The 12,869-nt window shown below is 40.3% G+C and overlaps 1 protein-coding gene across 2 annotated transcripts in view; it reads right to left on the reverse strand.

Moving 5' to 3' along the window:
• Usp3 (ubiquitin specific peptidase 3) overlaps window positions 1–12,869 on the reverse strand; it is a 74,822-nt gene that overhangs the window by 10,507 nt on the left and 51,446 nt on the right. For both annotated transcript variants that reach the window (XM_040739495.1, XM_005075512.4), the window contains 3 exons: window positions 10,355–10,501; window positions 6,930–7,036; window positions 6,739–6,819 (listed from right to left, as the gene is read on the reverse strand). In XM_040739495.1, the coding sequence (XP_040595429.1) occupies window positions 6,739–6,819; window positions 6,930–7,036; window positions 10,355–10,501 (335 nt within the window). The remainder of the gene's footprint in view (window positions 1–6,738; window positions 6,820–6,929; window positions 7,037–10,354; window positions 10,502–12,869) is intronic.

Below are 12,869 nucleotides of genomic sequence, written 5' to 3' on the forward strand. Positions count from 1 at the left end.
CTGCTTGACTGTTGCTCTATAAACTGGATATGCAGGACCCACAGGAAAGTGACTGCTGATGGACAGTTTGAAATTTCCTGCTTTGCTGAGAAGTCTTCCAGACACACTGTGGCCTATGGGCTGAAGATGGATGCCCCAACATTACAGAGGAACTTCAGGTGACTGTCCAGGCAGCAAGATGTCTCTGTCAATCCTAGTGTTTATATATTATCCTTCTGTGGTCTTTGATAGAGTTGAAGGCAGATAGTTATAATTATAGTTTTCCTAAGTTATGATAAAAGATAAGCTACATATAGGACTTTGGACTCACAAGGATGGGATAGATGATGTTTTCTTTAAACCTTGCTGAATGTTGATAGACAAAATGTTATAACTGTGTTCTTGCTTGATAGCTGTTCTGTTATATATAATTTGACTATGTTAAAGTTAAGACCTTTCTTTTTGTTTAGACAGAAAAGAGATGATGGGGAAGTCCTGTGTATATGTCAATAAAGCACTGTTGGCCAATAGGGAAGCAAGATAGGTGGGACTAGGAGTCCAGGAGGACTCTGGGTAGGAGAAACACAGGAGCCATCATGCAGCCCACCAGAGAAGAAAGGTGCCTGTCCGGTAAGAGAAATACTTAGATTGGCAGTTATGGGGTAAATACTTAAGTCAGAGCTAGCCAGTAAGAAACAAGCAAGGCCAACAGCTTCATAGTTAATACAGCGTCTTGTGCGTTATTTGGGGACTACAACGCGGCAGAGCCCAGGTGACTGGTGGGGAAAAACCAAAGCAGCTGGCAAGGAAAAGGCTTCTCTCTACAGTGTACCATGTTTTTGCAGTACCCCAAGAAGCCAGAAGAGCACACTCACAGTTGTGAGCTACCATGTGGGTTCAAGGGATTAAATCCAGGTCCTCTGGAAAAGCAGCCAATGCTTTTAACCACTGGGCCACCTTTCCAGACTCTTCTTCTATTTTCTATGTCACCACCTGACTAAGCTTTTCTGTCAGTGTTTAGGATTCAGTTATCAAAGTGCTGCTTGTATATTTTTTTAACTGAGGATGAGCAGGGCTGCAAATGTAGCTGGGTGGGAGAGGGGCTTGTGTAGCATGCCGAGACCCTGGGTTCAATCCTCAACACTTAAGGTTGAGCTCAGGCACAGCTCGGTGGCCAAGTGCATATTTAATATGTGTAAGGCATCTGCTTCTGTATGTGGAGTGAGAGTGTGTGAGAGCGTTTAGAATGTTTTAGGTATGTAATCAATCCATCTGCAAATGCTGACAGTTTGCTCTTTCCTCTTCTGTGGTTTGTTCATGTTTGCCTGCTGGTTTCTTCCACTAGAAGAGGCTAAGTGAACACTTTAAGTAGCAGGATTCCCAGCTTGTTTAAATGTGAAATGCTCCACCATGAGACCATGATTTGAACCATGGCACTGTTTGGGCAGGCTGTGCAGTCAGGCTGGAGGAGGTGGACTACTGGGAATGGGCTTTGCAGGATCTGTGTGAGCTCTGTGCTTCCCAGTCTGTGAGACATTACGTTACACCACAAGCTGCCACTGCCACAGAGAAGCTCCCACTGCTTCTGTGCCCTTCCCACCAGAATGGATTGTGACCTCTTAAACCATTAGTCAACATAAACCCCTTCTCCTCTGTGTTGTTATGACATCAATGAGAAAAAGTGTTACCAAGAAATGTTGCCTTTGTTGTGGTAAATCTGACCTTTTGATTTGTGTCTTTAGAACAAGTTTGGAGCAGCAAGGTAGAGAAGCCCTAGAATTCTGTCAGCAGTGTAATGGCCACTCTTGCAAGAGTGCAGAAGAGCAGAACACCAATAGAAGTACTTAAGAGGGTTCAAGTACTCTATTGGAAATGGGCATTCAAACTGTAACATCTGCTTGTGTCCTGCTATCCTGAGTGAAGCTGAATTATGTTGTGAACTAATTTATTTGGTGGAGGGAATTGTAAAACAGTGTAGTACACAGGTTGTAGCATAGCTATGGCACACTGTTACAGAGAGGGAGAGAAAACATTAATAACATGTGCAGTTTGGTGGGGGGGGGATATGAGCAGATTTGAAACTCTGAATGAAGTGGTTTGAACAAACAGACAGTGTTGTCAAAAAGATAAATCTAATGATCAAGAGCCAATGAGAGGTCTCAGGTATCTGCTGCCAAGTTTGACAGCCTGAGTATGATTGCAAGGACCCACATGGTAGAAGGGGAAACAGACTCCTCCGAGTTGCCCTCTGACCTCCGTGCATACACAAATGTAATACAATTTAAATGTTTGAACTTTGTGTTGGGACAAGATGTAAGGGACAAGAAAGAGAACTGATAACTTGAGGGCAAGACTTCACTGACAGAAGATTCATCTGAAAGGAGAGGGCTGGATTAGAGTCTCTAGTAACATACTCAAATAGGACAACCTAGGAAAATGTCTAGGTCCAGCTCTGCAGTAGACCTGACACATGGAGAAGACTTACAGATAATCATGCATTTCCATCTCTACACATTAGATAAATCCAACGTGCTTCATCCAACTGATGGAAGTGGTTTAAAAGGAGGAGGTAATCATGAGAAGACTTTAATACCATTATTCTTTATCTTCTGTTTATGTGGATACAATTTTGCCATTATCAAAAAGGCTATTCTTTATCTTCTGTATGGTTTTTTTTTTTTTTGCATCTTTGTCAAAAAGTAGTTGGCTGTATCAGCATGGATTAATTTCTAAGTTCTTTCACTTGTCTTTAAATGTCATATTCTTTATTACTGTACAGCCTTTAGTATTATGACAATTCCTAATGTGCTGAGAATTTATCAAATGCTTTTTCTACATATATTGTGATAACCACAGGGATTTTGTCCTTCATTTTGTTACTGTTCTGCATCACATTATTGGCTTGAATATGATGAATCATCCTTACATCCCTAGGATGACTCCTACTTGGTTATGGTATGTTTTTTGTTTTTTACATTTTATTTTCTGTTTTACAGAAACTTTGGTATGTCAGTTCCTTTAAATTGCCTTACAAAAAGAGGTGGACAGGATTCCTTTCATCTCAATTTATTGTAGCTAACACATACTAATTGTACAGACTAGTGGTCCACTATGGTGGACATACATCATGCCCTTCTACACTTCTCTCCTCCCTGAACTCCTCAGTCTTTACTTATCTATTGCCTGTGCTTTCAAGTTGCTGTGTGTTAATTTTCAAGTGTGAGCGGGAACATGCGATCTATAAATCTGTGTCTAGCTTTTTCACTTAACATGACATTCTCTGGTTCCATTCCCCTGTAAACAGCCTCAACCAGGCCAGTGTAGTGGTGTCTAGAGATGAGAAGATCGAGGAAAGAAGTTGTGGGCCTTCAATTACTGTTTCAAGCCCACTGCTCATCTGTTCATACTTTGTTTCTTGGCTAAATTTTGGTAGGCTGTGTGTGTGTTCAGGAATTTAATCATGCCTTGTATAGTTTTTTGGAATTTAGAAGAATGGTTCATAGTTTCTTCTTTGTATTTTTATGATATCCATCCTCTATGGTTTTATTTGCGTCTTCACTTCCTTGCTTAGTCTATTTACAGGTTTGTTGGGATTTTTAAATCTTTTTAAAAAGGCAACTGGTCTTTTACACTTTCTTTATGGTCTAAATTTTATTTCTGATATGACCTTTATTCTATTTTTATGTATTTATTTGTTGCATAGCCTATCTCAATATTTCTTCTAATGTGTTGTCATTTTCATTTGTTCCTAGATGTTTTATTTCCATCTATAAGGTCATTTAAGAGCAATCTGTTTCCCTTGTATATTCTCCTTTCTTGACTTACAGTTTTACTCTGTTGTGACTTCTTTGTTTTAAGACAGGTTCTCACCCACACGGCTCAGGCTGGCCTCAAATGTGGAATTTTCCTGGCATCCCTAGTGCTGGGATTATAAGCACGGGCCACTGCACTGAGACTTGCATTTCTGGCCTAGTATCTAATCTTTCCTAAAGAATGCGGCATGTAATGAAAAGAATGTGTACTCTGCAGCTGCAATAAATATTCTGTAAATGCCCACTTGCTTTAGAGTATGGCTCAACTGGATTTTCTGTCTGTCTGCTAAGGAAGGTAATACTGAAATCCCCAGGTATTAGTATAGTGGAATATATTCTCCCTTAAGAAATAGTAATATATCTAACTGTTAAATCTTCTAAGTTGATCCATTCCTTAGTATGTAAGGATTTATGTCTTTTTCCAACCCTTACTGCATCTTTACCAGTAAGTGTATTTCTTATAGGCAGCAAAGTTAGAACGTGAGAAATTCTACATTGCAAAGTAGACAAAGGAACATACTAGTCATAAAGAGGTTACAAAACCCACTCCTAACCATGACGTAGTTTGTAGGAGGTTTGGTTCTGTTTCTTTCATAGTAGATATATGAATTCAACTTCCTGGGAATTCAAGTACTAAGAACCATTTTTAAAAAACAGTGAGTAATGTAGTTGACAGTGAAGTTTAAGCCTGAGAGAAGCTCTAGGCTTCAGAATGGACACTCTAGTGGCACAGAAATGTACTGAGATGGGCAGAGCAGGAAACGGAGCAAGTGTCTGAGTGGATTCCTTAAAACAGCTGTGTGGTATCTTTGTGGGCTAATTAGATTTTTAAATCTACTTTATATGTTGTCTCTGGGCTAAATGATAGCTAAATTTCCTTCAGTCATTGATGGTTTTCTGTAGTTTTGCTTCATCTTTCTTCCTTTTTATTTGGTAGTTTCTGCCATGCAAATGTGAGTTCAGTACATTCATGTGTTTTGTTACATGGCTAAATGCTGTTATTGGAATATATAATCTGACTCCATTTTGGCCTAATAGGTTTCTGCTGGGAGAGCTACTATATAATAATAATAAAGCTAATAATAAAACTAAGAAATAGTAATAATAGTAAACAAAGCTAATGTGCATTCTCCAAGTTACTTCTCTTGCTGTCTTCAGAATTACTTTGTACTTCTAACATGTTCACTATAACTCTCCTTTGGCGAAGTCTGTTTTCTATTGAACTTGGCTGTTCTGAGCTTCTAATGTCTCTCTGCAGATCTGAAAAGTTCTCACTGACTTTCACCTTTCCTTTACTCATTAGAAGTCCTATTTCCGGGACTTTAACAAACACTTGTTCACTTCAGAGTGCTCTGTAAGCCTCACACAATTTCTTGTTCGGTGTTCACCCATAGTGTATGCAAATAAAGCAAGGGTAACATCAGAGCGTGCGGCTTTGTCTGCAGTTCTGGAACTCTGGGACATGGATGACTACTGTTCTGATCTGAGGGACAGCTGTGAATAACACTGGAGCTTTCTATAGCTGTGGCCCTAAAACTGTAGGTGAGAGCTTCTCTGGTTCCTACATGGTAAATCCCACTGATGCCAGGTTCTCATGAGACAGTGTTAGCTGTGTTTCTAGAAGTTGGAACTTCTTCGGTTTTCTTTCCTGGGAGACAGCAGTAATAGCACTGGGATTTGGACACCAGCAAATAGGTATGAGTGAAACTCAGAAGAGCTGCCGCCTATTCTCTGAGTTACAGTCAGTCCTTCCTTCAAGGTGGGATGGTGGCCTAGCAGTGGCTGGTGAGGAGCCTGGGCTGTGAGAGGCAGTGAATTGCTCTTGGAGCAGCTCCTCCCACAAAGGATCTCAGACCGGAGGACTGTGGGGTCCTGTGGTTAGGCCACCTGTCTGCTGCAGACGGTACTAATGCCATTTTACTGCCTACCCTTTCCCTTGCAGTAGAGGGAGGGACCACTGGCAAGGATTGCTGAAGTGCTGCAGTTTGCTTTGTCCTAGATTCTCGTGCCTTTCTGATTAAATGCTGATTTCTAGAGTTTTCCTGGCCCCTCAAAATACACTTTTTCTATTGAGTGTGGGAACACATGCTTTGAATCCCAGCACTTGGGAGGCTAAGGTGCAATCTCTGTGAGTTCAAGGCCAGCCTGGTCTACACAGACAGTTTAGGGTTGCATCTCCTCACATGCACAGTTGCATGCAAGGCACTTCCAGACAGCCATCTGGATCTTTCTCCATAAATTTCCAATCAGGTCTTCTTGCTTGGTTACTTAATAATCATTAAGAAAAAAATGATTTCAAAAATTTCCCACGATACATGAGAATTTTTTGATTGTCTTGTTTTTGAGACAGGGTTTCTCTGTGTAGCTTTGGAGTCTGTCCTGGAACTCCCGCCACCCTCTGCCTCCCAAGTGCTGAGAAAAGGCATGCACCACCACCGCCCTGTCGAGTACAACAGAATTTTAATGGCTTGCCATTAAGAGCCAGCCCTGGGACATATCTACATATTCCATCACTTGGTTTCCGAAACTCTTGTTATAACTGGTAAAACTCCTATTAGTATTCTTTCCTCTGTTTGTAGATATGTATGGGATAAACTAAATCATGTTTCATTTGACTAGAAAAAAAATATTAAAAAGAATAAAAAGCGGGCTGGCTGTAGTGATGTACACCTTTAATCCCAACACTTGAGAGGCAGAGTAAGATGGATCCCTGTGAGTTCAATGACCTGCTGGGCTACACTGAGAGACCCTGACTTGAAAAACAAAAACAACAAAAAATAAAGAAAGAGGAGAAACCTAAGTATTTTTAATGCTTCAGTGACATACCATGTGAAGGTGTTCTTACTATAGGATCTGGGAGTGAATACAACACAGTGTGAACCACAGACAGTAAGATGCTGCACGAACTATGAGCTTCAACAGGAGAGCAACATGAAAATACCCTTACCTCGTAATGAGCAAACAGGCCCGCTTTCCTGGTTCTTAGAGCGCTTGCTTCTGAACTGACTTGGAATATCTAAGGAGAGATCTTAAAAGGAGAGAACCAGAGCTGTTAAAGGCATTTGACTTCACTACAGTCTTACTAAAAAAAGAAAAGAAAAAACCATGGTAGCACATACCCTGGCCAGTATCCCTTACCTAGGAATGGATCAAACTTCCTCGACTCTGTCCCACATATGAGGCAGTTGACCTCATTCTGGAGAATTCCTCCGAAAATTGCTGTGACAACAGTTGATGCTCCATTTCTAAAGAAACACCACATGGGAAACAGCTCACAAAATTGCTCTTTTAATTCTTAACACTAATGTGCACATAGATATCATATATGACTGTATATGGGACAGGATGATGGCTTCACCATCAGAAAAGCAGTACTGCCTTGTGTTTTAATCTTTCACTTTGTAAGGCCTTGTTGAGGATGCAGAATGCTCCAAACAACTTGATCACATATCCTCAACCTGAGGAAGTAAAGACATTTAATACAAATTGAGTAATGACTGCTGTTGGTAAGAAAAAACGCTATAGTTCTTCCCTGTAAACAGCACTACAATTTCGTACAAACAGTGTAGATAAAAACTGCACCACCTTGTCAAGCAAGGAGAAACTAAGCACCTTAATGCTGTGTGACAGTTCTACCTCTGCTCCAGCTGCGAGGACACAAGAGCTACTGGAAGAGCACCCGACCAAGACTTGCTAGACGAGAAGTCCTCATACCAAGCAGCACTTCAGGTGCTCACCATTATTTATCAGCAAAAAGTCAGGCAACACCTCCTCTTGCAGCTATTTTTTCCCGTAGTTTGTTTGCTGGTTTCAGACCTACCATGGGCTCAGGAAGAAGAAAAGGGCACCTGGAGTAACAAGTGTCCTGTGTGTGAGCTCCTTTCTGAACACCAATGTTTGTGAAGTAAGCACTCAAAGATACATATACACTGCTGTCCTGATTTGCAGACCAGAACACTGAAACACATGGTCAGGACCCAGCTCAGGTCATGCAGCTGCTCTCCACATTAAGCCCATATTTAACCAAGACACTATCAATACATATTGAGGTGAGTCAGTGCTCTCATTAATGGTGGTATATTGAGCCGGACATTGGTGGCACACGCCTTTAATCCCAACACTCGGAAGGCAGAGGCAGGTGGATCTCTGTGAGTTCGAGGCCAGCCTGGTCTACAGAGTGAGTTCCAGGACAGCCTCCAAAGCTACACAGAGAAATCCTGTCTCGAAAAACCAAAAAAATAAACAACAACAAAAAATAGTGCTATAATGGCCAAAGGTCAGGCTGCACACTTTTAATCCCAGCACTCAGGAGGCAGAGGTAGGCAGAACTCCAAGAGTTCAAAACCAACCTGATCTACATACAATGACTGAACAGAGACCCTGTTTGTAATAACAGTAATAATAATATTATTACAACAAATACTTGCTTGTGAACCTTGTGAGATTAAGCAATTACTTGACTCAGAAAATACCTTTTTGCCTGCAGCAACCAGTTTCTCCTATACTGAACAGAACTTTCTGTACCACACCAAGTTAAACTTACTGCTATGATGTAGAAAAAAACCTACCCAAGTAACTTCTGCACTATAAGCAAAAGAAATGGATTTTAAAAGGCCAAAGGATGTTAGAAACTACAGGACATAATAACCATTTCAGGTTTTCCATTTATGCCTGTGTCATAGCCAAAGAACACACAAATTCTACTGAAAATGAATGGGATGGGTACAACTGAGCCTTGAATGCCAGTGTACATATGCAAAGTTGCCTTTAACTGAAATGGAAACGGCTTCATTAAAAAGCGGTACATTAGCTGGGCATTGGTGGCACATGCCTTTAATTCCAGCACTTGGGAGGAAGAGGCAGGTGGATCTCTGCAAGTTCGAAGTCAGCCTGGTCTACAGAGTGAGTTTCAGGACAGGTCTTAAAACAATACAGAGGAACCCTGTCTTGAAAAAATAACCAAACAAAAAACAAAACAACAACAAAAGAAAGTTGTACATTAAAACTCATTCCCCATAATCACTTCCTGGGAAAAGTCAAGTTTCAGCCATCCAAAGGGCATGGCTTTAGGACTGATAAAAAATTTCCAAAGTGCTTGCTGTTCTGTTGTATTAGCACTAATGACTGAGCATTTCTCACTCTCTTTTCTTAAATTTATATATATATATATATATTATATATATATAGTATAAGTGCTCTGTCTGCATGTATGCCCGCATGACATAAAAAGGGGATCAGATCCTATTACAGATGGTTGTGAGAGCCACCATGTGGCTGTTGGGAATTGAACTCAGGACCTCTGGAAGAGCAGCCCGTGATCTTAATCTCTGAGTCATCTCTCCAGGCCCCCCTCTCTGGGCATTTTTAGCTCATTACCACCCCACTCCTAGCTTTAAGAAGTGCTTTTAACTAGTATCACTAGATCTTGAAACATCTCCTCCCATGAACTGAAGGAAATAAAGGGAATGCTTTAGTATTTGATATTTTTTCTTCTAACTTGCAATTAATATTCTTTAAATAGACTACTATTAAAACTGGTCCTAGAAGAATATCCTTTCAAGATTATACAATGTAATTCCACTGGAATGCCCAAGGCTCCTAAGATACTTGAGGACACATATTCTCTCATTTCATATGGACTCATTTCATAAAGCCAGTTCAGTATTTTTTATATATGAATATGCTATAATGGTATGTAAACAACTTTTTATTTAACACTGTTTTAAAACTGGCACTAGGAGAACAAACAGCTTGACTGGATCTTAAGTCTTCCCTTTCTACAGTGTGCTCTTATTGGAACTTCAGGGTCCTGAAGGAACCTAGCAATCCACACCAGCCACTCTTCTGTGACACTGCAGGATTTGAAGGTGAGTGCCAATTACCAGAAAGTGCTAGTCAACCCCACTCCTTTCTTTCTGTTAGGAAGGTGTCTTACAAATCCCTCTGCTACATAAAGAATCCTACAGAGAGAATACTGATGACTGAAAGGGCTGAGCACAGTGAAGGACTCAGGAAGCAGGCACACTCTGTAAGTTCCAGGGATACAGAGTAAAGCTGTCTTTAAAAGCATGTAAATGACTAGAATCCAGACTGAAATAATACTTTCCTTCTCAGCAAAATAGCTGCTCTGATACCAGAGTATGTTTCAGGCTATTAATATGAAGGAAATAAGACAAAAGGTTTTGTTCATAGTAAGGGACAAGAAAAAATTCTGAAAATTTACAAATTTCTCAGTTTCACTAAAGAAGAAATGCTTTTAGCAACCATATTGGCACTGTGTGTGCATGAGACAGAATCTCACTACTAGCTCAGTCTGGAATTGGACTCATAATAATTATCCTTTCTCACAATCCAATGTTCTGGGGTTACAGATTTGGGTTCCCACTCTCAGTAGTAGTACATGTATACTATCTGGTAGAAACGTTTTTAAATGTTAATTAAATCTCACCAAAAATAATGAGAGCCATACCAAGATCTAAATGTAAATGCTTATTTAAATGAAAATGTAAAAGCACAAGGCACAAACACCCACACACATCAGCAGACATTTAGCTAAGTCTTACATGCAGCATTTGTTATTTGCAGACAGAGTAGAATTCTCCTGTAGAATCGCTGATCGGGGAACACCATTGAAGCCACCCTGAAGTTCCAAGTGTAGGTGATCCAAAAGGTAGCGCATGAATTCGTGTGCATCTTGCTGCTGATAACCCCTTGAAGTAAACAAAAACAGTGTGTCAGGAGGCTCTCCCTACCCATCAAACACCATGATGGACTGCAGTCCCATGCTCACAAACATGCCTCCAATTCCCACCCTCTGCCTCACCAGTTGCACACATAACACATTATTTCTCTTAATTTCAAAAAACCATGGAGTTAATTGGCTTTGCAGTGATTTTTCACTGACTTCTCCATTTCAGAAACAAATTAAGGGACAAGTTAGGGGAGGGAGTGGCATGTGACTTACCTTAAGTCCCACAAGAGAGTCCTATGAGACAGCACACAAATTTAGACCTCTTGAATGGGCCCTGAAATTTCCCATCCTCCCATGGGTCCTCTCCAGAAAGGACCTGAATGTTTAACTTAACCTAACCTGAAAACCATGTCTTAAGTTTCACTAAAAGAACGAAGAAATTTAGAACAAGTATATGTGTTTAAAAAGTCATTCTTCAACCTAAGAATTAAGTTTATCTGGGCCTGATACAGAGATAGCTCAGTCAATCTCTGCAAGCATGAGGACCTGAGTACAGTTCGCAGAAGCCACGTGAAACAGCTGGGCACAGCACCACACAGCACATGCCTGTCATCCCAGCACTGGTGAGGAGGAGAAAAAAAAAAAAAAAAAAAAAAAAAACAGCCCCCAAGGGCCTCCTGGCCAGCTCAACCAGCCTAGCTCAATCAGCAAGTTCCTAATTCAGTAAACCATCTCATCTCAAACAGAAAAGGAAAGGGTGGAGGTAAGTTAATTAATTGTAAAAAAAAAAAAAATAGTTATCTATTTAAAAAAAGAAATACCAAGCTGGGTGATGGTGGCACATGCCTTTAACCCCAGCACTCAGGAGGCACAAGCTAATCAGATATCTATGAGTTCAAGGTCAGCCTGGCCTACAGAGCAAGTTCCAGGACAGCCAGAGCTACAGAGAAACCCTGTCTCAAAAAAAGAAACAAAAAAAGAACAGATACAACCATGATCTCCATAAGTGTACACACACACACACACACACACACACACACACACACACACACACACACACACACACGATATCTAATATTCTGTACTTCCATCTTTTGGGCTAGAGAATACGTTCTTTTAAAAATGCATTGACTCATACACAAATTATGCATCATCCTAAACTTGAATACATTTAGCAACTTTTTGTTTTGTTTTGTTTTCAAGACAAGGTTCTGTGTAACAGACTGGCTGTCCTAGAACTAGTTCTATAGACCAAGATGGCCTTGAACTCACAGAGATCCGCCTGCCTCTGTCTCCCAAATGCTGGGATTAAAGGCGTGCGCCACCAGCACTTGGCACATGCAACGTATTACTTCTTACATTATATGGGAGAGGGGACTTCATGGGATTCTGACACTAATCCAGATCAATGACTAGTGAACAACAATGAAGAGATCCAAATAAAAGAAACAATGATATTTAAAATGTATTCTAAAACTATGACAGAAAAGTGTCCTATACACCTTTCACAATTAAGGTTCTCCTTAAATAGTAAATTGGTCTGGTGACTTTGAAGAGTCACTCTTTCAGACAAATTCCCTTTCAGTCACAGTTTCCCATAATATATATGTTTGCCCTTTCCTAGAAATTACAAATTATGGGCAATTTCCCTAATTAACGGAACTTAAAATCAGAAGTAACTTTATTCACTATAGTGTGTCTTAAATATAAAATACTCAGGAGGCATAAGCAGAAAGGTCTCTAAGTTCAAGGCCAGCCTGATCTGCAGTTCCAGAACAGCCAGGGCTACACAGAAATCCTGTTTCAAAAAACAAAACAAACTATCCAAGTGTAGAGTCTATAAATATCCAAAGTTGGTAGTTCATTTACATACAAAGGAAGGAATTTAAACCAGTTCAACACATGTACTGGTCTTCATGACTCAAAGGTTAAGATTAAAAAATATGCCTGATACATGCTAAGGCATTTCCCAATTATACTGTGATTCTCGAATACCCTAAACATTGTCCTCAACTTACCTGAGCTCACAAACAACTGTTCTATAAAGTTAAGAGTTTCTGTTTAAAATTTGAATTTTAGTGAAACCAAACTCACTGCTTTTTTTCTGATTCTGAATTTTAAAATGCATTTACATTGTATCCCTTTAGAAATACATAGATAAATCCCAGCACCTGGGAGGCGGAGGCAGGAAGACCTCAAGCTCAAGGACAGCCGAGGCCACACAGTGATTGCCTGTCTCAAACCAGAAAAAGAAAGGAAAAGTTAAAAAAAAAAAAAAAAAAAACATGGCTGGGTGGTGGTGACAAACACCTTTAATCCCAGTACTCCGGAGGCAGAGGCAGGTGGATCTCTGAGTTTGAGGCCAGCCTGATCTACAAAGTGAATTC

This window comes from Mesocricetus auratus, unplaced genomic scaffold, assembly GCF_017639785.1.
Source record: "Mesocricetus auratus isolate SY011 unplaced genomic scaffold, BCM_Maur_2.0 Super-Scaffold_100691, whole genome shotgun sequence".
Lineage (NCBI taxonomy): Eukaryota > Metazoa > Chordata > Mammalia > Rodentia > Cricetidae > Mesocricetus > Mesocricetus auratus.